Source organism: Nycticebus coucang, chromosome 24 (genome assembly GCF_027406575.1).
Source record: "Nycticebus coucang isolate mNycCou1 chromosome 24, mNycCou1.pri, whole genome shotgun sequence".
Lineage (NCBI taxonomy): Eukaryota > Metazoa > Chordata > Mammalia > Primates > Lorisidae > Nycticebus > Nycticebus coucang.
Window position 1 is genome coordinate 20,314,037 of NC_069803.1, and position 26,503 is coordinate 20,340,539.

The 26,503-nt window shown below is 45.9% G+C and overlaps 2 protein-coding genes across 7 annotated transcripts in view; one reads left to right on the plus strand and one right to left on the minus strand.

Annotated features, from left to right (window-relative positions):
• The window catches only part of SH2D4A (SH2 domain containing 4A), a 53,064-nt gene extending 43,722 nt beyond the window's left edge, over nucleotides 1-9,342 (plus strand). Inside the window, exons 8-10 of the mRNA XM_053578755.1 lie at nucleotides 830-960; nucleotides 7,246-7,469; nucleotides 8,314-9,342. Coding sequence (XP_053434730.1) covers nucleotides 830-960; nucleotides 7,246-7,469; nucleotides 8,314-8,406 — 448 coding nt within the window. The 3' untranslated portion in view covers nucleotides 8,407-9,342. The remainder of the gene's footprint in view (nucleotides 1-829; nucleotides 961-7,245; nucleotides 7,470-8,313) is intronic.
• A 6,394-nt stretch (nucleotides 9,343-15,736) lies between these two features.
• Nucleotides 15,737-26,503, minus strand: part of CSGALNACT1 (chondroitin sulfate N-acetylgalactosaminyltransferase 1) — a 309,957-nt gene continuing 299,190 nt past the window's right edge. For all 6 annotated transcript variants that reach the window (XM_053578680.1, XM_053578684.1, XM_053578683.1 and 3 more), the window contains exons 8-9: nucleotides 20,426-20,507; nucleotides 15,737-17,570 (exon numbers count right to left, since the gene is read on the minus strand). In XM_053578680.1, the coding sequence (XP_053434655.1) occupies nucleotides 17,284-17,570; nucleotides 20,426-20,507 (369 nt within the window). In that variant the 3' untranslated portion in view covers nucleotides 15,737-17,283. The remainder of the gene's footprint in view (nucleotides 17,571-20,425; nucleotides 20,508-26,503) is intronic.

Here is a 26,503-nt window from a genome sequence, read left to right on the forward strand (position 1 = left end):
GTCTCTGCACAGACAAGATACTTTCCCGACAGCCATGGTGGTGGTGTTGTGTTTAAATTGAATTCTGCTCAAAGTCTGTAGACTGTCGAATGAGACTTGGAAATATGTGTATAACATTGCAGGGTCACTTTCTGTAGTGGAAATTAACTTACATCCCAGCACTTAAGTTCTGCTACTGAATTTATTTCAAAATGATTCTGCTGCCTGTATCTGTTTCTTACCAGTCTCCAAACACCCTTCTTCCTTTTACTTTACCTTTCCAAGACTGTTTTTTTTTTTTTTTAGCAGTCTTCAAAGTGTGGGAGAGAAGAAAGCAAATCAAGGAGATTAGTGGAAACACAGATAGAAAAGCAAATCAAATAAGGAAAATGTTAGGAAAAAAGTTATTTACATTTGATTGCTTTGTTTGCACGTATGTGCTCTTCAGGAAAATAATGTTGGGGTAAAAATGTATTCTGCATGTTAATGTTTACTTTATCAAGTTTTAATTGGGAGTTCATCCAGCTTCTAATTCTTATTAAAAATGAATTTAAATTTATGCATTAACACAACAGTGGCTCATTCCCATAACTAGCCCTTTAGGACTGAAAGGACAAGTGACGGATTTATGTCCCTTCTTTTCTGCCCTTGAGGAGTTTTATAATGGTGGCGTACAGGGGGCCCCCACTCTTATTAGCTCAGCCCGTGTAATTATACCTTGAAACGTCTGTAGTTCTGTCTGCTCTCTCTCTGTATATAACATACATACATATATACACATATGTACATTTTTGAGGGCATTATTTTCAAATTGATTAATTCTAACTTAAAAAACTTTTATAAACAACAGAAATCAGGGAGTGACGAGGACTACGTCCACTTCCGCCCAGGAGGACACCATCCGCTGGTTTAAAGAGGAGCAGCTGCCATTAAGAGCTGGCTACCAGAAAACCTCAGACACCATAGCTCCCTGGTTCCATGGTGAGTGCAGATATTCCTTTTCAGAACCTCACCCACGAGGAGATGAATCTGTGCTAATCCACCAGAAAGGCAGAAAGGATTAATGCTTCCTTCTATTTGTGCTGGTGTCGGATATCATGAAAATTATGCGCAAACCTTTTTTTTATTCTTTGTCAGCTTTTGTCAGTGTTTGTGTATTTACCGTGTGGCCCCAAGTCAACTTTTCTTCTTCCAATGCGCAGCAGCAAAAAAGGGTTGGATGCACCTGTGACCTGGTCTTTAATTTCTCGCTCCCAAAAGGCTAACAATGAAAGGAAGGAGGATTTCAGATCACGCAGGTTTGAGTTGTGTTTTCTTCTCTGTAACGTGAGGCTCATGATAATGTAGCTGTGTTGTCATTGGGTTGTTTTTATAAAGTAAATCAGCTAATATATGTAAAATGCTTGCAACCGTGCCTGGCACCTAGTATTTCTGTTATTATGAGTTAGCAGAACTGAACATCTTTAAGTTCACCCTTCCCGTTCTCTCTACCTTTTTTTTTTTAGCATAATCCTAACTGTCACAAAATACCATTTTAAGTAACAGTCCTATAAAATAAATAAGCACTATTTTAATGAAGTAGATCATAATTGCTGTAACAACTGTCCTATGCTGTTTCCATAAGCATGTCCTTAAAAAGCCAGGAGGTCGGGCGGCGCCTGTGGTTCCGTGAGCAGGGCGCTGGCCCCATATGCCGAGGGTGGCAGGTTCAAACCCAGCCCCGACCAAATTGCAACAACAACAACAAAAAAATAGCCGGGCGTTGTGGTGGGTGCCTGTAGTCCCAGCTACTCGGGAGGCTGAGGCAGAAGAATCGCCTAAGCCCAGGAGTTGGAGGTTGCTGTGAACTGTGTGATGCCATGGCACTCTACCGAGGGCCATAAAGTGAGACTCTGTCTCTACAAAAAAAAAAATAAAAAGCCAGGAGGTCACCTCAGCAGGAAGGCAATAGTAATTTGGAAGGACACAAGAAGGACTCCCTTACCAACAGAGCATGAAGCTGTTTGGAAGCTGTTTGGCAAAACATTGCAGATTAAGATTGAGCTAGGGTTTGGGAAAGGACAGTGCAGACAGGTGGGAGTGAGTCCTAGAGTTGCTAAAGTAATAGCTACTAGTTTCCACTGTAGGATCTTCTGAGTACTGTAACTGATTAAGTCTAATTGGTTTTGTCTCCTGAAGAAGTATTGTTTTTTTTCTTTCTTCCTTTTTTTTTTTTTTAAGACCGAGTCTTACTCCGTTGCCCCAGACTAGAGAGCTGTGGCATCATAGATCACCCCAACCTCAAACTCCTGGGCTCAAGCGATTCTCTTTCCTCAGCCTCCCAAGTAGCTGGGACTACCGATGCCTGCCATATCATCTGGCTAGTTTTTCTATTTTTAGTAGAGAAAGGGTCTTGCTCTTGCTCAGGCTGGTCTCAAACTCCCAAACTCAAGCAATCCACAAGTCTCAGCCTCTCAGCCATTCCAGGCGGGAGCCGCCCACACCAGCTGGGGGGACTGCCTTTTCTCTTTGTCACCCTGTGTCCCTTCTGATCTTATTGTCCTGGACTCCATTTTTTCCAGACCCTTGAATGTAATCCTTATATTTCAACTTTCCAGACCCTTGAATGTAATTCTTATTTTTATTCATTTTATTCTTGCCTCTGGTTGCCATATTTCAGCATTCTTTAAGATAGACCTTACAGTCTATAATATTTGTAAAGTAAGAGGTAAATGTTGGAAAGTCCTCATGGCCAATGACTGAACAAAGACATCTCACTCAATCTGTTTGCTGATTATGCGTCCCCACCCCACCCCTCTGTGTCTAGATACATAATTACATAATTAATTATATCCACTACCATGCCTTTAAGTTTCCTCAAGAGAGGGCCAAAGAATAAATACAATTCAAGTTTGAAGTTCTGCCCAGAAATCCACAGATTGGTTTTGTATCAACATTTTCCAACTCCTACTAAAATGCCAGCAGTGCAGACGAGCTTAGAATCTGGCAAGGCCTAGAGTCAGGAAGGTGCATTACAGAAGCACAACTGTGTAAACGAAATTTCTGATTTAGGAATTTCCTCATTTTTTCTGTGGTTAGAGAATGCACCTATTTGCCCTACGCATCAATAGTTGGTTATTCTTTCTCTGAAATGTAATTAACACTTTCTTATTCAAATATGAATATCCTTAGATGGTTCATGGATTTTTTTTCCATCTTAGTCTCTTGTAGATGTCTTTGGCTGTCATGGCATGTAATTCAACCTGCCCTCTCAAAGCTTTAGTCCCAATGTTATATGTTTGCAGCTACTTAAAAAGCAAATTCCTTTAACTTTGTTGGGGTGCAATATAGTTCCCATTTCAGCTGTTTTGAGTTCTGCTATTTTTGGCATATCCTGCTGCCTCTTTCTCTTTGGGGGGTAAATGCTATCCCTTGTGGGGGAGGCAGTTATTCCCTGGAGCCTCGCTTCCCTAGAGACAATTGTTGAAGTGGCAGTTTGTGGCAGCTTGTCACCCCACAGCTCCTTCAGCATGAGGACCAGCTGCCACCTCAGACTGAGCAGAGAGAACTAAATAGACTACGAAGCTTCCAGTGCCTTTCTTAATGCAGTCTCTTCCAGAATGAAATCTCAGTGAACCTGTGAATTAACACCCAGAAGTGATAATCTGTCCTATAACTATTTTGCTGAGGAGTCGAAATTTCTTCATTGTGGGGCCATCAAAATTCTGCCCACCTATCAGGAAGGGATTTTCACAAGCTTTTGTCTTCACCAAGCACCAATTACTGATTTATGTGACTTCTCAAAGCCTTTTTGTTCCTAAACCCCAGATGACATATCCACATCGCCTCATTTAACACCTCTGATTCATATATTTTGTGGAGCGGATAGGCTGTGTCCTGTAGCAAGAATCAGTTACTGCTTATGTGTGGCAGAGAAGGACAGCTGGAAGTCCATTCCCTGGCAGTCACGGCCCTGACCTTGTGACGGCCCAGCAGGGCTCCTTTTAGCAAAGCACTTTTTGTTGAATTATTCTCTGTAATCCTCCTATGTAACTGTCTAGTATTTGTTCAGATTTTTAAGTGACTGGACAAGATAAAACATAAAGAGGTCAAAGCGACACACATTTATTCAGATTTGGAAAGAGCAAGCTTTTCTGTAGAAAAGTCTGGGCTTTGCTTTTTTTTTTTTCTCCTGGAAGACCCTCACTTTTCTCTTAAATTACTCAGCGCAGCGAACACCCTTCCTGTAAAAATGTTACTCTGTTTTTCCATTAATGTGGAGAACAGGCCATTAGTCCCCCAAGCTCTCTGGTACTTGGATTTTTGTAAGTGATGAACTTGAGTCCTTACTGCCTGTGCCTGGGAGCCCAACCTTCCCATTGCAAATGCCCAGGAACTAACTGGGAAAGAGGCTGGTTCAGAAGGGGCCTCAGAGACCAGGGCAGAGCGAGAGGGTGTGTGAGGGGTAAAGGAGAATGATCTGCTTCATTGTGAAGTTCTCCTTAGAATTGTGTACAGAAAGAGGATCCCACTGTTTAAAAGCCATGCTTCTGTCATCAGGCATTTCTTGGGCGTCACATGTCACATGCTTTGTGGACAATTTCTCCTGCCACGGCCAGACGATGTTGGACTATATTTCTTCATGCCAGCCCAAGGGAAGGCAGTAAAGTAGAGAAGCCATTAAGAACACATCCCACACTGTCTGGCTTGACGTTTCCAGTCTTCCACCAACTAGCTGTGTGGCCTTAGGCAAGTCCCATGACTCTGTTCGCCCCTCGGGCGTATAATGCAGATAACGATGTTCCTGCCTCAAAGGGTTCCGAGGATGAAATGAGTTAACACAGGCCGGTCACTTAGGACTGTGTGTGGCTCCTTGTAAGGCCTGGTTAATAAGTGGCAGCCATCAAGGTGATGAAGTGAGAGAAATGACACTGTCATCCCAGTCCTGGGTTGTTAAGTCCTCTGGAGCTTCCCCAGGTCTCCAGCAACATGAATCCCAGGCTGGAGGTGGGGAAGGTCACTGATGTGTCATCCTGTCCCCACATCCAGGCAGACTAAACATAAATAATCCCTGAAAGATACATCTTGTTTAAGTTGTGCAGGTGAGAAATGAACGCCTCTTTGTGAAATAAATACTCCTTTTGTTTGGAGCCCATTCCAGAGACCACTGCGTTCCCTACTCCCTCAAAACAAAACAAAAAAAAAAATACCCTAGGGTGGGAGACGAGAGACTTGGAACCATCGCTCACTAAGCCTGCCACCTCACACACCTACCCTTTCTACCTTTATTTTCTAAGAAATGGAGATGATAATGATCTCAGCTTTGCTTGCTTCACAGTTGTTTGAGGATTAAATGAAAGAGAAAAAGGCCAGTGGTTTGTGTCTGGTGGAACTTTAACTGTCCTCGCCTGAGTGTATAAAGTGACTGGTATAGCTCCTGACCCAAAGGCCTGACATGTGTCCAGTGGGTCAGTCTCAACAGGGAAAGGGTGGAGAGGTGGCTGGGGTGACACAAAGGCTTCAGTACCTTGCTGGGAACCAGTGCAGTAGAGCCCAGTGCCCTAGGAGAGAGGCCGGGGACTTCCTGTGCCCAGGACATGACCATCTGTGATTGAGGGGAACTGTCAGGCCTAGTCCCCGACCCCCTATTCTTACCTCAGGGTCCCAAACTGGGCTATCCCTTACACACTGCAGTGGGGACCCAGGGCCTGCGTTCTTCTGAGTGGGTAGGGGAGAGGAGGAGGCAGGAACTGGTTGGTTGAAACTGTCTGGAGAAGAACAGGCAGTTCTTTCAATCCTCCCCTTTCTGAAGGTCTGAAGAGAAGAGGAATGGTTTTATTTTAGTCTAGATAATTGGTGTTCACATCTCAATTCACTTTACTAGCAATAAGACTGAAGGACTGTGATAACCCATTGCCTTTTCACAAGGAGGTTTTGGGTTTTGCCTTGTTTCCCCGAGCAGGGTGCTGGCGGTGGGGCAGGAGAATGGGGCCACCTCTCCCAAATCAGAGCTCACCGAATAACCCACAAGCTCCCCACCTTTCTGAGATGTGTTTGTGCTCTGGTGCATTTTCCAGTGTTATCTGTTCATCTGAGGAATTACAGTGGGAATAAGAAGGGGAATTTGGAACGTGAGTTAAACCTCATGAGTTTGCACTAATTGGGGAAGAGGCTGGTCTGAAGTATGAGAATTCCTGAGGTGTCTAAATTACATCCATTTAACTTCATGTATATGGAGACTTTATTCCTTTGAGTTGCATATGAAGGCATATATGTAGGTTACTATGAGAGTTTTGAGACAGACTGTATTAGGGCCCACTATTTCACTTCCAGGAAACACAGCCAACAGTGTCCTTTCTAATTCACCTGTGCAAGTTTCAACTTGCTCAGCCGATCGATGATGCTGGTGGGAATTTATTTCTGTCCATGCAGATTTTACAGTTTTGGCCAGGGCTGGGTTTGAACCCACCACCTCTGGTATATGGGGCCGGCGCCCTACTCCTTGAGCCACAGGCACCACCCCATGCAGATTTTACATTTCTCAATTTTTGTGTATCTCAAAACTTTCACAACAACTCACGTATATAGAATTTTATTCCTTTAAATGCTGGGAGTTCACGTATATAGAATTTTAGTAGCGTCAGTAGATGGTACCTTGTAGATCTGGGTCTGACCTGGTTCTGTCACTAACTTGCTGCCCCTGATAGACCAAGATGGTGTCTCAGCTTAGCACAGGATTCTTCTCTGTAGTGTGAGGCTCCCCGTGCATTGTAGGGCATTTAGCAGATCCCTGCCTTGGTCTAGTAGATGCCAGGAGTACACCACACTCATGACCACCTAGCATGTCTCTTCAGACGCTAGAGAACTGCTATTCTAGACCAAGTCCAATAGTTCTCCAGGCCAATCAGTCCTCATCGGTAAACTGAGGCAGCCTAACGAAAGCATCTGTAATCCCCTCCCAGATCTGACACTCCCAGTATGACCAGGCCACCTGCTAGACCCTCACAAACCGTGTAACACCCATGTTGTCACAAATGGGGGCTACAAGTGGAACAGTGGTCTGCTGAAGGTGAACATGGAAGCTCTCGTTCACACTGTCCATCTGCCCACCTAACCCACCCTGGTCCGGTTGCCAAGTCCTGGAAACGTATTTTACTACATTCCTAACAAGCCCCCAATAGACTCAATTGCTTTTATTTTTTTCCTAAACTTGATCCGTGTAGCTGGATTAACAGGAGAACTTGGGCGATGATGGGCTGACATGTTTCTCTGTCTTCTTTCCTGCAGGTATTCTCACACTCACGAAAGCCAACGAGCTGCTGCTGAGCACAGGCAGGCCGGGCAGTTTCCTGATCCGAGTGAGCGAGAAGATCAAAGGCTATGCCCTGTCCCATCTGTCCGAGGAGGGCTGTAAACATTTCCTCATCGACGCCTCTGCAGACTCCTACAGCTTCCTGGGCGTGGACCAGCTGCAGCACGCGACCCTGGCGGACTTGGTGGAATATCACAAGGTGAGGCCACTGGGCAGCTTCATGGGCTCTGTGTGGTATTGTCCTGCAGAAGCTCCTTTTTTTTTTTTTTTTTTATTAAACCCTAGCTGTGTACATTAATGCCTTTATGGGGTACAATGTGCTGGTTTTCTATGCAATTTGAAATACAACAAACTGGTTAACATAGCCTTCACTTCACTTTCTCAATTATTGTGTTAAGACATTTATACTCTACACTTAATAGATTTGACATGTACCCTTGTAAAATGCAAAGAATTCGGACAAGTAAAAGAGGGATTTGTCTCTGATAATTCCTCGCGATAAACAGGTCTCCGAATTGCACTTCCTTTACAATAGAACCTAGTTCTTCCTCCCCCCACCCCCTCGAGGGCAGAGAATATAGGAGACACTGAAAAGCTTGGTACATCCTAACCTCATCTGAGAATAGTCTTTTTTTTTTTCCGGAGACAGAGTCTCATTTTGTTTCCCTCGGTAGAGTGCTGTGGTGTCGTAGCTCACAGCAGCCTCAAACCCAGCCTCCCAAGTAGCTGGGACTATAGGTGCCTACCACAATGCCTGGCTATTTTTAGAGACAGGGGTCTTGCTCTTACTCAGGCTGATCTTGAACCTGTGAGCTCAGGGCAGTCCACCCTCCTCGGCCTCCCAGAGTGCTAGGATTACAGGAGTAAGCAAGAACAGTCTTAAGTTAGAGCTTGAGCCCTGGGGGGAAAGCAAGTACCCAGAGGTTTGTGGTTAAGTAGAAATCTCTTTTAAGATGGCCATAAACCAAGAAACATTTGTGCATATCTGGGTGGTGGGAAGGGCATGTGATTATTGCTCTGACCCTGTGCCCTCTGCGTCACAGGAGGAGCCGATCACTTCCCTGGGGAGGGAGCTCCTCCTCTACCCATGTGGACAGCAAGAGCAGCCACCTGACTACCTGGAGCTCTTTGACTGACAACCGCCATCTGAGCCAGCCTCTACATTCAGCTGGACTTTCCCCTGGACCAACACCACTGAAACAGACATGTGTGGGTGAAGTCAACGTCTCCCTGCAGCAGAGCCAAGGCTGATCCGCTGACAGTGTCCACGCAGGGTCCTCGTGACACCTGTCTTCTGCATAAATGCTGGAGTTGAACGTCAAGAGAAGACAACCTCTGCTCATATGCTCTCCAGAAGTAAAGAGAAGAGTCCCCTTTTCAGCTAACGTGAAGGATGTGACTTTGTGACATACAGAAGAGAAACTGAACAAAGGAGACATCAAAACCTTTTAGCAATTAAGGTGTACTTCAGAAACCAGGATCTGTGGGAGCTATCGTGTCACCCCTATACTGCATCTTCCTGTCATCTCAACAGGTCTCAGGGTCCTGTTTATGTGAAGCCCCACGCTGGCCTTGCAATGCCAGTGCCATACCTTCCCTGGGTGAGATGATCACAACACACCTCAACTCGTTGTGTGTGTTGGAACCAGGAATCTGAGAGACAGGAAAACAGAAGCCATGAACGTACATTGAAGGAGAGGTTTTACAATGGAGGGGGAGAGGCTTCACATGTACAGGGACTGTGGGAAAGCCTTCTGCAGAGTGGGAATCACGCTTGCCCTACGTGGGCTCTGAGAGTGTGCCAGGAGGCACGCAGATCAGAGGATAAGTGAGCTGTCTGGATGCTGTTTCTTGTAGGTTGAATTGCATCCTCCAAAAAAGACGTAGTGAAGTCTGAACCTCCACACCCACAAATGTGGCCTTATTTGGAAATGGGGTCTTTGCAGCGTGACGATGAGGTCACACTGGATTAGGATGGGCCCTAAATACAATGACTAGAATCCTTAACAGGAGAGAGATTTGACAATAGAGAAAGACGCGCACAGAGGGAAGGCAGCCACTGGCCGATGGAGCCAGAGAGCACCGGGGATGGCCAGGAGACAGAGGGGCCTGGAAGAGACTTCCCCGAGCCTCAGAAGACACCAGGACTCTACTCACACCCCAGTTTCAGACTTCCAGCCTCTAGAAGTGAGAGAATAAATTTCTGTTGCTTTAAGCCATTGAGTTTACGGTACTTTGTTACTGAAGCTCCAGAAAGCTAATACAGTTGTCTGTGTGATTTTTTTTTTTTATTAAATCCTAGCTGTGTACAATAATGCAATCATGAGGTACGATGTGCTGGTTCCGTATACAGTCTGAAATATTTTCACCGAACTGGTTAACATAGCCTTCATGGCATTTTCTTAATTATTGTGTTCAAACCCTTATAGTTGGCTGTGTGGTTATGAACCCTCACACACCACATACTATACTCGTTGCAACACGGTCCACCACTGTCATAAGGAAGTAAAAATGGGAGATGAGCAAAACCTTTCACCTAATCCCTTTGGCCCCGGGACAGATGTGTCTATATGCCCAACCTCCAGTAACTCTTAGTCCAGCCCAGGCAGGGGAGCAGCCTCTGGACAGGGACCCAGGAAGCTATTGGCCACTCGAGAGCATATATATAGTTTTTTTTTTTTTTTTTTTGAGTGAGCACAGAGATCTGTGTCAGCAATCTTTTACATTGCCATTAAATGAAAGCAGAATCACTGTTTCCTGCAGTCGTCCACGTGGTTTATTTATATTGTTAAACCATTACAAAACCCATCTCTTAGATTTTGTTTCTGTGATGCAACAGGCACGCCCTTATTCAGAAACTTCTGTTGTCATCTCTGTCCCCCATTTTCTGTGAAATCTCAGACAGGGTCCTTTACCTCTCTGAGCCTCTTGATTTTGCTTTTAGATAAAATGAGGTGTTTTAACCGAATGATCTTTATGATTTTTATCCAGCTTTGAAATCTTAAGGTTCTGTTGCTCACTGGAGTGCATAGAAAGTAACCTATAGTCATCCATAATTATGAAGACCTAAGATTCCAGCGTCCCCTTCTGCCTACCGTTATAGTAAAGGAAATAAACATGGACATATCCAGACATAACCACAACAAGCAACACCCTCCTGGAGGAAAGAGAGGAAGGCACAGAAAACAGGAATATGACCCACCCGAATTAACCTAATAATACAGGGGGAGCAGATTTGAGTTCTCTGCTATTTTATCCTATTGGTTATTGATATTTAGAGGAATCAACTCTCTGGTGTTTGATGCTATGAGGGTCAAAATTAATACTTGAAATCGTAGGGAAGGAGAACAGGTTATGGAATTCAGAAATTGCTTTCAACTAAACAGGGTTGAGGAGGCCTGAATTCTCATGCTAACTCTGCTGTGGTCTCAGTCTTCCTTCTGTCTGACCCAAGTTATGGCCCACGGCGAGGATGTCTCAACTCTGATCCCTTTTTCTGTGACCTCCACATATCTGCATCCCGACTCAGCTGCCCAAGGTCTGGGGTGTTGCCTTTGCATAACTGACAAAATTCCTAGGGGCTCTAAATCTTTGGGAGTGTGCCCAGATGTCACTCTCTTCCCATGTTTTTAAAGTCCTCCCTCCCTCCATAAGATTCTAGAATCTCCTTCTTATGTCATCTGAGATTTTTCTGGCCACCACCTCCATATTGCCAGACCCTCACCCATCCGCCCCCTACCATGTCACCTGGGAGACCCCTGGTTCTTGTCTCCTGTCCTACTCTGCTGCAGTAGGAAGTACCAGGAAGTTTGCATGTCCCTAGGTGTCAAGAGCAGTGCTAAGAAATCTCAAGAAGTGTTAGTTGGCTCAAACCTTACCCTAAGAGGAGAAAAGTACGGAGACAGTTAAGAAGAAAAAGGGATCAAGAGAAAGAAAGTTTTAAGGTGGATATTGGATAGGTCACTATAAAAAAATCTCAGGGGCATCTCCTAGCCGATGCTTTGTAATTCATCCTTTCAGGGTAATAGTATGCACTGACATGGCGTGACGTTTGTTTTTAGATTATAAAAATCATGGCCTAAATGTTTGCGATTGCTACCTTTTATAAAGGAACTTCCATCATGCACCACAGTCAAATATGTTTTATGGCCCCCCACACCTCCATATTTTTGGGCTTCTGCCATTTGGTGCACAGAGAAAACACAGATTATGAAATATGCATGGATACGTCTCCACGGGATCTCTTTGCTTTCATTTTTGTCAAGAACGTGGCAAATGCTTTTATTTTAGTCTACAATGCATAAGTCTTTTTTTCAGGACATAAATAATTTCTATAACTTCATTTGTAAATAATACGTCTGTTTGAATTGGGGTTTTCTCTTCCTGTTTTCCTGTCTCTATTCTATTCTGTTGTATTTTAGGAGAGAGCTTCTTATCTCTGTCCTTTCTATGTCCAAGCTTAAATTTTCTGCAATGTGAATTCTGTTCTTTACTGCCTCCAGTATGAATGTTAGTATCACTATTCTCCATTTTTAGATTACTTGCCATCCTTCCTTCTCTTCCTACAGAGATCTTGTAGCCTTTGCACTGCTGCCCCAGACTGAAAACTATCAGGAGGTTTAAATGAGAAAAGCATCCTTGTTTCAATATGTGGTAAAAACATCGTTTGATAATGAGGTAGCTTGATAGACAATAGAGAACCCAGTCATACCATTAACTAGCTGAGTGGAATCATAAAAGAAAAAAATAATTACTAAACCTGTCTGAGGTTTAGCTTCTTCATTTCTGAAACAAGAGTCATCTGGGTTCTGAGGGTTAGAAATCTGTTAAAAGATTCTATAGAGAAAATGCTCCATAAATGGTAATTAAAAACATTCCTAGAGAATCATGAGCTCAACAAAGCCAGGAATTATGAGCCCCAGGCTTCCCCATAACCAATGGGCTGCATATCCTAAAGCCCTAGACTTTCTGGGGTGAATTTTAAAGGGGAAAGGGAAACTCTTAAAAGGGTAGGGACATAATGAGGAACTATGCAACATGTTAGCCAGTTGACCTGCAGATAAATGGCTCACTTACTTTGGATTTGAATTAGCATAGAGGAGGCATTCACTAGTGTCTGATTTTGACAAACCCCAAGTTGTCAGGAACCAGCTTCAACTCCAAATTGGCCATTGGCTAACTGGCTGTTTCTGTGCGATTCCTGATTACAAATCTCTGTGTATTTGCCCTGCTTTTTGACCAGAAGACTTATTACAAACCCAGCTCCCTTGGGGTTCACTCAACCTGTCTCCCAGATAGGTCAGGCAGAGCTGATACTAAGACAAACTGCCAGGGAGGGGCAATTCCCCCCAACCCTTGTTGGTCTGAACCAGCTTTTACTTCTCTTCAATTGGAGAAGTGGAACGATGTTCCCTGATGAAGTCTTCCCATGATGTACTCAAGATCCTGGTAACACCCACAGCACTGTGCCCCAATAATCAAACAGAATGGCAAATGCCTTACCTTGTGGGCTGCTGTCCCAGCGAGGCAGGGCTCCAGGGAAGCTTCCACGCAGACCACTCCCTGCTGTGCCTGACAGCTCCACATGCCACTGTGTGGTATTCACTTGGCTCCGTTTGAGGCTAATAACTGGGAGAAAGATCAAGTAAAGTTTTTCTTCAGCCTTTCTTTGAATTTAATTTCAGCATTCTGTCTTTCAAAATGATTTACATTTAGCCTTTGCAAGTGGTATTCAATCTTCTAGCAGGTAAGGTAATGTTTGTTGTTGGCATTTTTTAAGCCCTTGGGGTTAGAGGGGAGTTGGTGAGAAGGTGGAAGCTTGGGGTAGGGGGCCCACAATGGAGGTGGAAGGAGATGCCTGGCTGGGCTGCACTTTCATATTTCAAAGCTAAAGTATCTGACTCTCAAAGTTGAAGAATAAATCCAGTTCCCCAAACGTCCCACGCCAGGCTGAAGGACATCTAGTGTGTCCTGGGCAGAGGCTACCAAGGGTGGCTTGGCCTTCTCTAGACCATGGAAGCTGGAGTTGGGGTCTGAAGGAGCACAGCCCAGATTTTCTCCCTAGAACAAGGCTCACCCTCCCCAGGCTGTGACCTTCCTAGGAATGCCCTCCTGACCCCTCTTTCCCTCACTGTTTTGTCTGTCCATCGTCTCACCAGAACAGCAGAGGAGTCAGACACAGCCGAGCAGACAGTGGGCTTGACTGCCCCAGGGGGCATGTTCAAAAGATCATAGTAGTGCACACTTTGAAAGGCACCTCTAATGACAGGAAAGAGCATATTCTGTATGTTGGAAAAAACCACCAGCAAAATCCCCCAACCAACTGGCACAGTCCCCACAGATTTTTGGCAGTAATAGCAAAGCACCTAGCCCTGCCAGGAGAAACAGCTTTGAATTAAAATATAAAGCTAATCGGAATATGGATCACACCAAGTTGCCAGTTATTTGATGTGTGTGGGTAGTGAAACACCCCTACCTTGCAAAGCAACTGCCCAAGGTCATTATCTCTAATCAGCAGCTCTCAGAAACAAGATCAAGTCTTTTATTTTTCCTTAAAGTATTCCCACCTGCTGTCTCCTCCTACTCAAGAAAGCCTTTAAGTGTTAACATCTTGGAATCCTGCACGAGATTGGATTCTGGGGCTCCAATCCCATGGAACTCTGACATCACCAGTCATTAATTGCCACACAGGGGGCTGGAGAGAGGCACCTGGGTTGCTTAACCCTTCCTGGATCACTGTGTTAACCAGTTTTCATTTCTTGTCAGGGGATTTCTCAGTTGGGCCTGGAAAGCATAGAAACAGTGGGAAACTGAGAAACAGAAGACAGGGTCTGGGTCTTTGCCCCATCTGGAGCTGGCTGTGTGGTGGGAGGTGATAGCCACTTGCTGACTGGGGCCCTGGGTAGGTATCTTAAACTTATTTCTGAGCCTCAGTTTCTGCATTTAGAAAAAGTAAGTAACAATATTACCCATCTCAGAAGGTTGGCGTACTCAACATGAGGCTCCTGGCTATGATCTTCAGTTCAGAAACCTCTGATGCCTCCCAGTAGTCCTGAGGGCTATCATTGCCAATGACTGAGCATGGAATTTTAGGTAGAAACTATCCATTGTATTTCACATTCCTAGTAAAATTCTCTTTCAGATAGACTGGTACAGTTTTCAGAATGACAGAAGAAACAAAGGGCAACAGAGTATTATCAGCTGTCTCTAACCTTTTTGGCACCAGGGACTGGTTTCGTGGAACGCAATTTTTCCATGGATTGTGGAGGGTGGGGAGATCTCATAGGCAGAGCTCAGGTGCTGATGCAGGTGAGAGGGAGTGGCTGTAAACACAGATAAAGCTTCACTTTGAGCTTGCCCATTGCTCGCCTCCTGCCTGCGGAGGTGGGAGGTGTACGTGATGGTTTTGTAATCTCAACTGTATGACCCATAACTGCCCTCTGATTTTATCCAAGCAACATTGGACACACTGAGATGCTTGACAGACTCTGCCAGCTACACAGCCACAAAGGAGGAAGTATGTGTTGAACTCTGATAGCTACGGACACTTGCTTTGTGCCTGATGTATCCCAAGTACGTCACACAAACAAGCTCATTTAATCTTTACAACAAGCATTTGAACCAGATGTGACTCAGCCATCATGAGGAAATTGAGGTAGAGGGACCCTAAATGACTCATTTAAGATTGTGTATGTTGCAAGTGAAAGAACCAGAATCTGAACCCAGGTTGTCTGGCTGGAGAAACCATGGTATTAGCTGCCCTGCTGTACTACTGAACCCTGATAAAATTAGATAACACGGGATTTTTCCTGAAATAAAAATGAGTAAAATTAAGTTCTGAGTAGCTATTTTCTTGGGCCTGATTCTTTCCTCACAAATAAGATGTGTAAAGAGGCAGCTGACCATAGTTTTGAACACAAAGAGGGCTGGAAAGGAGATGATTAGAGGGGAAACCAGCACAAGGAGCCCAGGTGTGTTGCTTAGAGGCCGAGGTGTGTTAGCAAACATTAAACAATGGGCCAGGGCAGGTGGGGCAGGGAGGGCCTGATCTGCCAATTGCCAATTGCCATGGTGTAAATACTCCCACACTCATTGATTTCAACTATCAACCTGTCATCACCAAGTGAGGATTGAGAGGTACTAATAATTGTCTCCTAGTAGAACTCTACTGCTAGGAGGAGACCTTAGCTCAGTAGAATGACCTGATATGGTTAGTGGGCAATTTGTAGGAACACAGTAGAAACAGAGAAACAGGGAGAATATTCAGAGCTAGAAAGGGCCTTAGACAAAGCCCAAGACTCAGTGCTTCCTGGCCTTATCCTATAGCACGTGGGACAACTTCCTACAAGCAATGTCATCTAGCCCAAAAGGTTAGCAGTGCTAAGCCTGAGAAACCCTGGTCTATGCATGAAATACTGTTTTCCAAACACTAAGAGCATGGCATTCTTACTCCAAGAAGAAATCATATCCACAAATCATTTTATTAGCTGCATGATGCCATGTTCCATTCATGGCCTGCGTTTTAATCAAGTTTTATGAACTACCGGTACAAATCAATACAATGCAAATGCATTTTTTAATACACCAACAGCTTGAATGTTCTTGAAGCTTTTAAACAATAGGTTTTCTGTGGGCAAACAGAAGGCAAGGAATCCGAGAGGGAATTAGCTCATGCATCTGGTGCTGGCTAATAAATAAATAATTTTCAGATGAATGTAGAAACCACTCAATGTTAACTATATTTATTTTTTTAGAAAACCATTTGTAATAAAATGCAATTATCAGAAGCATCTTGGTGATTGAGTAGAACGGCTTAATTTAAAAAATAATTAAGTTATTTCCACCTAGTCTGGGGTGGATGAACATATAGCAAAAACTTCCATCTCACTAGACCCCGGCAGAGGAATTGATGTTTCATAAAATATAATCTTTCTGCATTTCTTCTGTGAGAGGCCAGAAGCCAGAAAGAGCACCCTGCTTTGAAAAGAGATCGTCTGGTTCACACAGTACACTTTGGTTTATTAGAACAGGCAAGGAAGTGGTCCCCAGAAAATGTAATTTCTGACTTTTGAATACATCACGATATCACCAATCTAAAGTGAGTTTCCTTTTCTGTTAAAGTCAAAAGGGTCTTTTTCTTTTCCTCCAGTGTTCAGTTGCTCCTCTTTAGCAATAGTTTTCAGATAAAGTATCCACACGTGTCTATTTGCAGTTCCAAACTTTGCCTTCCGACATTCAGGGCCTGGCAGGGTCAGCACTGGTCATGTCCTTGGATTTGTAATAATCATAATGCATCTAAAAAGTATCTCCTTAAAAAATATAAAAACATAGGCTGACTTGTGCTCTCTTGTCAGGCTTGGCAATTGGGAATTAAATAAGCAGAATATAACTCACAAGCAAAAAAAAAAAAAAGAAAAGAAAAGTGCACCTTTAAATTAAATAAACTGCAGATGGTTAAAAGAACCAAAAAGATGAGCAGATTATTTTTCAGTGATCTTGGGAGAAAAATGACCCATCTTTTGGGTATGACCAAAACATGGTGATAAATGTGTCTCCTCTTTTGCTTTCTGGTATCTTAGCATTTCAAGAAACCAGAGCCCTACTGAGATGCCCATTCATGTGGAGCCACCTACTTGCCTTTCACTCTGATGAACTTTTTGCAAAACTGGTCTTCGTTCATGAATATTTCAATGTGCACAGAAAACAATAGGTCTCATTTTGTTGTAAACACGATCAATGCCTCCACATCTTTCGATTTATAATCTCACAAGCATTCTGCCTTTGTCAGACCCTTCACGGGGTGCAACTGGGCCACTTTTGCAGGCAAAGTGGAGATTTGATTTCTGTTGCATAAAGCCAAGAGGAGAGAAATCGGAGATTCTCTCATCTCTTTTACAGTCAAATTCTTTTTTCGCCCTTTTTGGAAGTCTTTTTCCTTGTTGCAGACACTCCTTCAGTAATTGCAGAAGGAAAAAAAGAGGGATGAATATCTCGCCGAATCTGTCCCTGGGAGTTCATGTCTTTTTGCTATTCTTCTGTTTCTGTTTGCGAAGGTGAGCCTCTATCTCGTGCCTGAAGACCAGCATCCCCAGCTGCCCGTGGGACGCCTCGTTCATGGCCTTGGACTGCATGCACATCTTGTACTGCTCGGGGGTCAGCTCGTCCATACATCGCTTCTCGTGCCAGAGGTGGAAGAGGCCCCGCACGGGTGTCCGCACCACTATGAGGTTGCTGTGGAGATACTTGCGGTAAAGGTGGACGTCCTCTCCGCCCCAGCCTTTGATGTCCAGATCAAACCCACCTGTCAGGAGAGAGCACACTGTTGAATTGCATTGCCAAGGTATCTCTTGTTCTGTGTTTGCCTCCCCACACTGCACAAGGAGACATGTAGGGCAGATGTGCTTCTCTGCCCCCTCCTAGGTATCAGAGTATCTGTCTCAGAAATCCCGAACGGGAATGACCTTCATGGTAGACAGCACCAACTTGTTGAGATGACAATACTTCAAACAAAATCCCATGCCTTCACCTGCTTTAAAGAGCCAGAGAAAGGCTAAGGACTAGCCCTGGCCTCCAAATAAGAGCTTCAACAGTATCCAAACCACCCAATGTATTGAAACCACACAATGCAAATTCTTATGCTCCTGTTTGGAGTGGTCTTCACCTGCCATTGCAGAAAACAAGGCCTTGCACTGTGGTAGAGGGAAGAGGATGTCATCACTTTATTATAAACTCTTTCACAAAGCCAGTCATGGCCTCCTAAAGTCTCCCCTTTGTGAACTGAGATGCCCTCCTACATCCTGTCTTAACCTAAAGTTCACTGGGTCCCAAACAGAACCAAAGAAGCACTGGCTTTTTTCCCCCTTTTTCTTTCTTCCCTAGGAAATTTATTTAACTCTTACAAGGAATAGGGAAGTGACATTCAATGACTTTTCTCAGACATTCTGAAGTAGCCTTTTTATTCCCTCAACCTTCTAATTGCTCTGATCAGGGTTAGCACTAGACCTAGGACTAGAACTTCAAAGGCGGTTCAGGCCCAAGGGCCATAAGCAGCCAGCCCCTGCGCCCCCTCCCATGGTGGGCAGGCAAAGAATTATACATACGTATACAGTCATGGATCAGGAGTCCAGAATTTATGTCTTAGTTCTTTTAGAAGCTAACACTTAAATCCTCTTAAATTTTAGTATTTTCTGCTTAAATTAAGTAGGTAACATACATAACCCAATAAGTGGGAAGCAGAGCTTGGTTAACTGTAATTGATTTATCATCACTATTACCATTATAGCTTATTAAATATAAAGTTCACAAGCAAGACACTTGCAGAAAGTCCCAGGTTACATACAAAGAACGGGGATGAAATGTGTCCCAAAGATTCTGAGGTCTTGGCGGTGGCTGACTGAGGAAGAGCCCCCTTCCCATCCTGCTGGGCCCACTTTTTTTCACTTACAGCTACATCCAGATTTAGGAGAATCCGGAATATTATAATTTCAAATCGGAAAAATATAGTCGTCACCACAAAATAATCTTTCCCCGTACAAAGAGCAAGGGAACAGAGGTTCTTGAAATGGCAAATCTTTTTATTTTATTTTATTTTTTTTTGTTGAGACAGAGTCTCACTGTACCGCCCTCGGGTAGAGTGCCGTGGCGTCACACGGCTCACAGCAACCTCTAACTCTTGGGCTTACGCGATTCTCTTGCCTCCGCCCCACCCCTTGCCCCCCCCCCCCCCCCCCGAGTAGCTGGGACTACAGGCGCCCGCCACAACGCCTGGCTATTTTTTTTTGTTGTTGCAGTTTGGCTGGGGCTGGGTTTGAACTTGAACCCGCCACCCTCAGCATATGGGGCCGGCGCCCTACTCACTGAGCCACAGGCGCTGCCCTTTTTTTTTTAATCTTTAGAAAATTTTTTGAAATGTTACTTTTGGAAATTTGATTTGCACGTAATCATTTAGGAATAGTTCCCTTAGAGAAGGCAAAGAACACCTGTAGGTAGTTGCTGAGCATCCGCCAGGCACCCATCACTCTGAGACGGGTACCCTGGGTGCTCTGATGCTTCTAAGGGGACCTGACTTCAAGTTGGTTTTTTTGTCTTTTTGTTTTTAACCTGGTGATGTCTTAGAGCAGCGGTTCTCAACCTGTGGGTTGCAACCCACAGGAACTGTATTAAAGGGCCGCAGCATTAGGAAGGTTGAGAACCACTGTCTTAGAGAGTTCTACAGTCCCCATAGTCCAGGTCTTTTCTGAACAAACAAACCTGGGGCTGGTCTTCCTTCCTGCAATGCTGGGCCTTGGGCCTGAGTGGGAGCAGCCTGGCACACAGCAAAGCAGCCGCCCCTGAGGGCTGGGGCTGGTCAGCTCCACGCTGCCCTGAGGACAGGGCTGCCTTGCCCCACCCTGAGCCCAGATCTGGGGTTCTGGTCTGTTGGCATATACCCTCTTCCTGCATCATCCACAGTTCCACTCCCCTCAGAGGCACATGAGGAAGTCCTGCGATGGGGATGGGGTGAGGCATACCCAAGAGGGACAGGAGACTTAGTGGCCATCCTGACTAGGCCCCGCAGGTGCTGCTGGGAGGTCTGTGGAGGTCCCTTTGCCTTTGAAAGTCTCAGTCTCCATCTGGAACCGAAGGGCCTTTGGTCTGTGTGCTCTGGATACCTGTAGGTGTGTGCATGTGCATGGAAGTGTGTGTATTTGCGTGTGTGTGTGTGAATACTGACAGCAACTGCACGCTTAGGTCGTGAAGCGACATCTGGATTTTGGCGTGTTTCTCCCCAATTCCCCAGGTTTCCCTTTCCCTGGGAGGCTCAGTGCTCAGCGGCCAGATACTGGCTGGAAGGGGGCCCTGGAGAACTCGCTACAAAGCTGCCTTCATGCCTCTAGCGCCTTTTAGCCTAGATCGCAGGTCTTATATTTGGGGTGAATGAGAGGTGCTGTCAGAGATGATAGGGGCTAAAGTGCTGCACCCTCCCAAACTTCAAGCCCCTCATTGGTCCAGCCCTGAGGCCATGACCTGAGGAATAGTAATTTTTTTTCTTCTTTCAAGGAAACTGCAGGCACCACCACCTTTACCCCCAGACTGATCGGAAATCTGCTTGGTTCATTCAAGGGCTGCACAGCCCACTGGCCTCTGGGTGGCAGCAGCGACGCAGATTTGTCTTACCTATGTTGATGAAGTCTGACCGATATTGACATGTCATCCCAAATCCAAAGTCTCTCCAAAATCCAGTTTCTTTCTTTATGACCTATAAAGAAAGCACTGTCACTTTTGGGGGAAGGATAGCGTGGTGCTCACAAACTCACGTGAGCAAAGAGCATGGAGCTCATCCCCTCCTCCCCACTCCCTTAACACTGAACAGCCAGTGTGACGCTTGGGACAGGCAGAGGGCTGGATCTGAGTCCTCACACACAGTCAGGAATATACTAAATACAACAGTCCCCAAACGGGGCCTTGTGATTTTTGGCACCTCCAGCTGGAATGTTTCTAGGGTGTAGGCATAAAAACACGCACACACACAATCAAAAACAAACCAGGAGAGCAAGTTTCTGAGCTGTGCAGTGGAAAAGCCACCTACGTGTCTGGCCCCATACCAGTGCCAGGGAGAACACAAGCCCAGGCAGGGGGCCAGCAAAGGGCTCAGGAAGTTGAGAAAGGGGACAGAGAACAACTCGGAATTCAGCTGCCCTGGCATGGCGCGCACACACGGCTCCCTCAGAAAATAAAACACACGGGAAAGACTTCTAGTACATTCTCAGCTCTCCTTTTTCGCTGACTCTCACTTGCTGAGGAAAATGGCACTAGAAGTCGAGGTTCTGAAGAAAGACTGTCCATTCGTCCTGACACAATTTCAAAACCAAACTGCTCCCCAAGCACCTGCAGTGAAGCCAGCTTGCAGGGCTGCGGAGAGGCATCCAAGCAGCGCTCAGCCAGCCTGTCACATTTTGTATTTATATACATATTTTTTCACTGAGGTGCCTCTGGTGTTGAGATTGTAATAGTTATTTTTCACAATGCATTCCAGTTGCTAACACAGGTGCTTAGATAAAATGACGTCCCCTCCCCTGGGGATAAGGGGATGCCTCAGTAGGCCCCCCATTTTCTTGGATCTCTGTGACCTCTCTTTGGGACATTTGGCTCTGCTCCCCACTAATTAGAAACAGCACATGATGGGGCAGCAGGCCCAGAGTCTTGTCCCATCTTGACCACTGGTTGGTTGGCTTTTCTGCCTCAGGCAGAGCCCTTCCCTTCTTTGAGCCTCTATTTTTTTTCTATAAAATGAGGGGGTTGCGGCTTGGCGCCTGTAGCTCAATGGGTAGAGCGCCGGCCACATATACTGAGGATGGTAGGTTCAAACCTGGCCCGGACCAGCTAAACAACAATGACAACTGTAACAAAAAAAGAGCTGGGTGTTGTGGTGGGCGCCTGTAGTCCCAGCTACTTGGGAGGCTGAGGCAAGAGAATCACTTGAGCCCAAGAGTTTGAAGTTGCTGAGAGGTGTGACGCCACGGCAGTCTACTGAGGGTGACATAGTGAGACTCTGTCTCAAAAAAAACGAGGGGGTTGAGTTAGCCTGTTCCTAATCTAGCTCACATCCAAACGTCAATCATTTCACTCTTATTCTATCTTCCTGAAGTTTCGTCCCAGGCTAATTATATTTGACAAATGGCTTGCAGAGAAGTAAATGAAAGCACGGAATCCTAACCACTAGACCACCAGGGAGCGGCATCGCAGACGAGTAAATGAACCACAGACATTCTTTTACTCTGTAACCAATGAAACTTTACTGTCTACGTCGCTTACACCAGTGGTCTCCAACCTTTTCGAAACCAGGGACTGGTTTTATGGGAGACAATTTTTCCCACAGACAGTGGGCAGGGGAAATGGAGCTCAGGCAGTGGTGCCAGTGATGGGGAGGGCTGTAAATACAGATGAAGCTCTGATTCGGATCACCTGCTGTTCACTTGCTGTGTGGCCTGGTTCCTAAGTTTCACAGAAGATAACTTTTCCATTGGGGGGAACAGAGGGGTGAGGGATGGGGGGGCAAGGGGTTAAGTGGTGGAGGGAGGGTTGGCTAAGCTCTGTGGCCCAGCTCCTAACAGGCTGTGGACCGGTACCTGTCTGGGGAGTTGGGGTCCACAGGCTTGCACTACTGTGAACACCCATCACGAATGCCTGCCGCCCCTCAGAACCAAGAGAGACTCAGTCAATTAAAGTTGTCCCCAGCAGATGTTCACCAATTCAACTTCAGAACAAAGGATTGTTATGCCCCCAAATGAAAAGACAATTTCATTAGTATCAACTGGGAAGACTTTGCAAGGCAAGAAAAGCTGGGAGACTCTACTGAGTCATATCTTAAATGTGGATTTTGTTTTATCCCTGACTTCCTAGGTACAACACTGTTTCTGTTGCAGCAGATGGCTTAATATCCCTTGTGCTGGCCAGGCCATGGGCAAGTTCCCTAAGCTTCTGGATAAAAATGGAGTCAGAGAAAGATGCCAATATCCAAACTTCAAATATGTGGCTGAAATATACGTGGCATTTCAAAAAGAATGCTCCATGCAGGAAATAAAATCCACCAGGGATTGGGAACACAGACAAGGGACGGCAAGAGGTGGCTCTCCCCCAACTCTGGACTGAGGCAATGTGGTGTCTGACAAGGCTGAACAAGGCAAAGGGTCCTCGCCTGAGAACAGTGCAACAGACACAGGCTGATTTATGAGCTGGGGAGGGAGTTATAGAAACATTAAAGTCAGTTTTAAAGTTGGCAAGCCACAAAAAGCCACTCTCTGAAGAGCTCATTGAAATGTAGCCCTTTGTGGAAACTGATCTGGGTCATGCCCCAGCAGATCATTTTAGGGCAAGAGGAGTTCGCTTATGAGAGGTCCCGCCACCCACAGCTGCACTGAGTTGCTACAGCATTAGAATCTATATTTTGGTTTTCCTCCACAGTTCCTGGCTCACCACTCCCGTAGTTCTTGTTTTAATCCTTCCAGCCCCAGGAGCAGCCTCAGAAAATAGAATCTCTCTCTTTGATCTGCTCTTACCTTCCTTTCACCTGCTCAAGGCAGGACTCTAATCTGATTGTGGGTCTGAAGATCCTCATTCCAGAGAGGGTCCTGCCATGCCCTGGAGGAAGGAACACGGCCCAGAGCTCCAGGGAGAGTCTGACAGAGGCCGCGCTGGGTTTACATCCCGCTTTTCATCCAATCACATTTCAGCATTTCACTGGTTCCGTCATGGCCAACCAGGGAAGTCTCCATAGAAGGACCAAAGGATAAGGTCTGGGGAGCTCCCAGAGAACATGTGGAGGTAGGCAGAAAAGGGAACAGGAACTTATCCACGTGCCGGGAGGCTGGCATACTCCACCTGCACGGGTCAGAGGCTCCCGAGCTTGGGCCCTTCCAGACCTTACCCTTCATGTCTCTTCATCTGGCTGTTTACCTGCACCCTTTGTAATAAACCTGTACATGTAATTAATATTTCCCTAAATTTTGGGAACCTCTCCAGCAAATTAATCAAACCCAACGAAGTGGTCATGGAAACTCCAATTTGAACCCAGCCAGTCAGAAGTTCTGGAGGCCCAGTCTAGTGACTAGTGAGAAGGACGGGTCAGTCTTGGGGACTGAGTCTGCAACCTCTGCAGAGAGCCCATCGGGTTTTACTTAGAGGAGGCCCAGCTGGTGTCCGCTGGGTGTGCAAGGGCAAAACCCCACGTTTGGTCACAGATGCTGCCTTCTGTGCCGACTGTCGTGGAGTTGAGAGGAAGGCACAGTCTGAGCGTGTTTATCCAACAGCAGTTGCTCACTGGGATGGCGCCCTCAATGGGCGGGCTGGCAGGAAAGTGCGCAGAAGTGTACCTCTGGGCACATCACCTGCCCATTTGAAACCCTGCAGTTGTCCCTTAATGCAGTTAGAAGAAAATCCACAAGGGCGCCTCGGAGCCCTCCGTGACCTGGCCCCTGCTTGCCACGGTCTTCTCATCTCCACTGATTCTTCTGCCCCAACACAGCACTGCCTCTGCCTCCTGGACGCCCAGGCTCAGGATCCTCCCAGCCTGGACTCTCACAGTGCCCCCAACTCTCTTGGCTAGTGTCAGTGCACCTGCCACGCCAATGTCACTCTCCACACTGTCACCCTGGTTTGCTTTCTCTGTAACAATTACAGCTCTTTGAAATCACACCACAGATGCATTTGTTTCTGTTTTCTGTCTTCACCCACAACCACTAGTGAACATAAGCCCAGGACCTGGTGTCATCCAAGGATGTATCTCCAGCACCCAGCACACGTCCAGCACACGGCAGGCACTCAATAAATACATTTTCAATGAATGAGTAGGAAGCAGTCCTAGGGCAGAGATGGTTCCAAGCCAGTAGAAATAGACATGTTTCAAGTAGGAGTAGATACCAGCAAGTGGCCCAGCAAAGATCTAGGTAGGAAGTCCAATGGCCTTCGTGGTCAAAAGTCCAATGACAATTCACAGAATCGTATGGCTCTGAACCAACAGACAAACACGTTTTCATTTTCCTGGGCTCTAAGGCAGAGCGCCTGACATCTCAGAAACTCTGCCCCAGGCATCAGGAGCTCCACCGTTCTGTTCCAGCATTGAAAAGCTACACACCAATGAGGTCTGTCATAACAAAAGGGGAAGAAACCCTACAATAAAGATGATACTCTAAAAGAAAAACGTCTCTTCCTCCTGTCCTAAATTTCACCGATGTGTTTTCAAGCTCCACTGTCATTTTTGAAAATGTCTTTTGATGGTCGGCCCCGCTCAGTTCTCTGCAGCATCCTTCCTAACCACCTGAGATCCCAGCAGAGCCCCGCGGGGCATGAACGTGCCACAATGGGACAGTTGTCAGGCCTGCTCTCCCACAGGAAGTTTCCAGAGCCTCAGCTCTGTGGGCAATTCATGTAACAGGGGTGATTATTTTCTATTAGGACCAAAACACAAAGCACAAATCAGCATCTCTCCCCACAGATGGGGGAAGGCACTGCGCTGCAGCTGCGTGGGGAGCTGGGGAGGCCTTCCGCACCTGTCTGGTTTAATGGCACCGATTTGGACCCTTGCTCACGAAGCAATATGGACCTTAAAATAATAAAATAAACAACAAATGCTCTGCCTGATATTTCCTCTAAATCAGAGAGTCTCCCAAGAGCTGAGGCTGTGTCTGGCCAGCCTTGCATTCAGCAGACACGCCTGTGAGCAGGGCTGGGTGATGCATGTGTGACCCAAGCAGTAGCAAGTCCCCAGGCATGGAAGGCTTGATGCCTCCTGTCACCAACTCAAAATTCTTAATACTTTTTGAACAAGGACGCACATTCTCATTTTGCACTGAGCCAGGACAGTTGGATAGCTAGTCCTGTCCATGAACAGCTGGTATCTTGAGCTGCAAAGGCTTCTGTGCCAGGGTTGGGTGTGCTCTGCCCCTCTACTGAACATTCCTTATCATCTGGGTCTGGAGGGTTTGGTGACCACACCGCGCAGGGTTCCAGGAGGCCACGTGTCCTCTTCTTGTGGCCTCGGTATGGAGGCAGAACAACTTGCCCAGGATCTCTCAGCCAGTTACAACTGAGCACAGACCAATCCTAGGATTGCTGTGACCGTTCCATTTCTTGAGAAACAACATATTCTGGAGCTTCAGCTTGCAAAGACTTTGCTTAGGAATTAACTCAAATGCCATCTCCCAGATTTGTACCAAGTCACATTTTTCTACAAGTCTTCTTTCATCAGTATTGGCATAAAAATTTATTATCATCTAAGAGTACAGTGCTGGACAAGGAATCATTGCGAATCTCTCATTCCCAGGAACCTATGACCTTAAACAAGATTCATTTTCCCTCCTTGAAGAATTTGGGGGGCAAAGGATGAGTCTCCTGCTGTTCTGCCTCTGTGGCCCCAGGTCAGTCATGCAGTGCGGGCCTGGAGTTCCTGCCTCTGCCACTTCGCCACTGTGAGCAAGTGACTTCCTGCTGATGATTTGACTTCCTCAAATTCCTCATCTGTGAAATGGGAATAATAGTTTCTCTTCCCCTTAGTGAGTATGGGATGAGATACTGCTGGCACAGTGCTGGCTGATGGAAAGGCTTCATAAATGGCACGTGTTAATGTTAATTTCAGAGTTCAGCGACTGTGTGCTTCCTGCCTAAACAACAATGGACTTCAACCTGGACAGGAAGCACTGTGCTCAGTGAGCAAGTCTTAAAAGTTTCAACTGAAGTGCAAGTCAATGGTAAAATCCT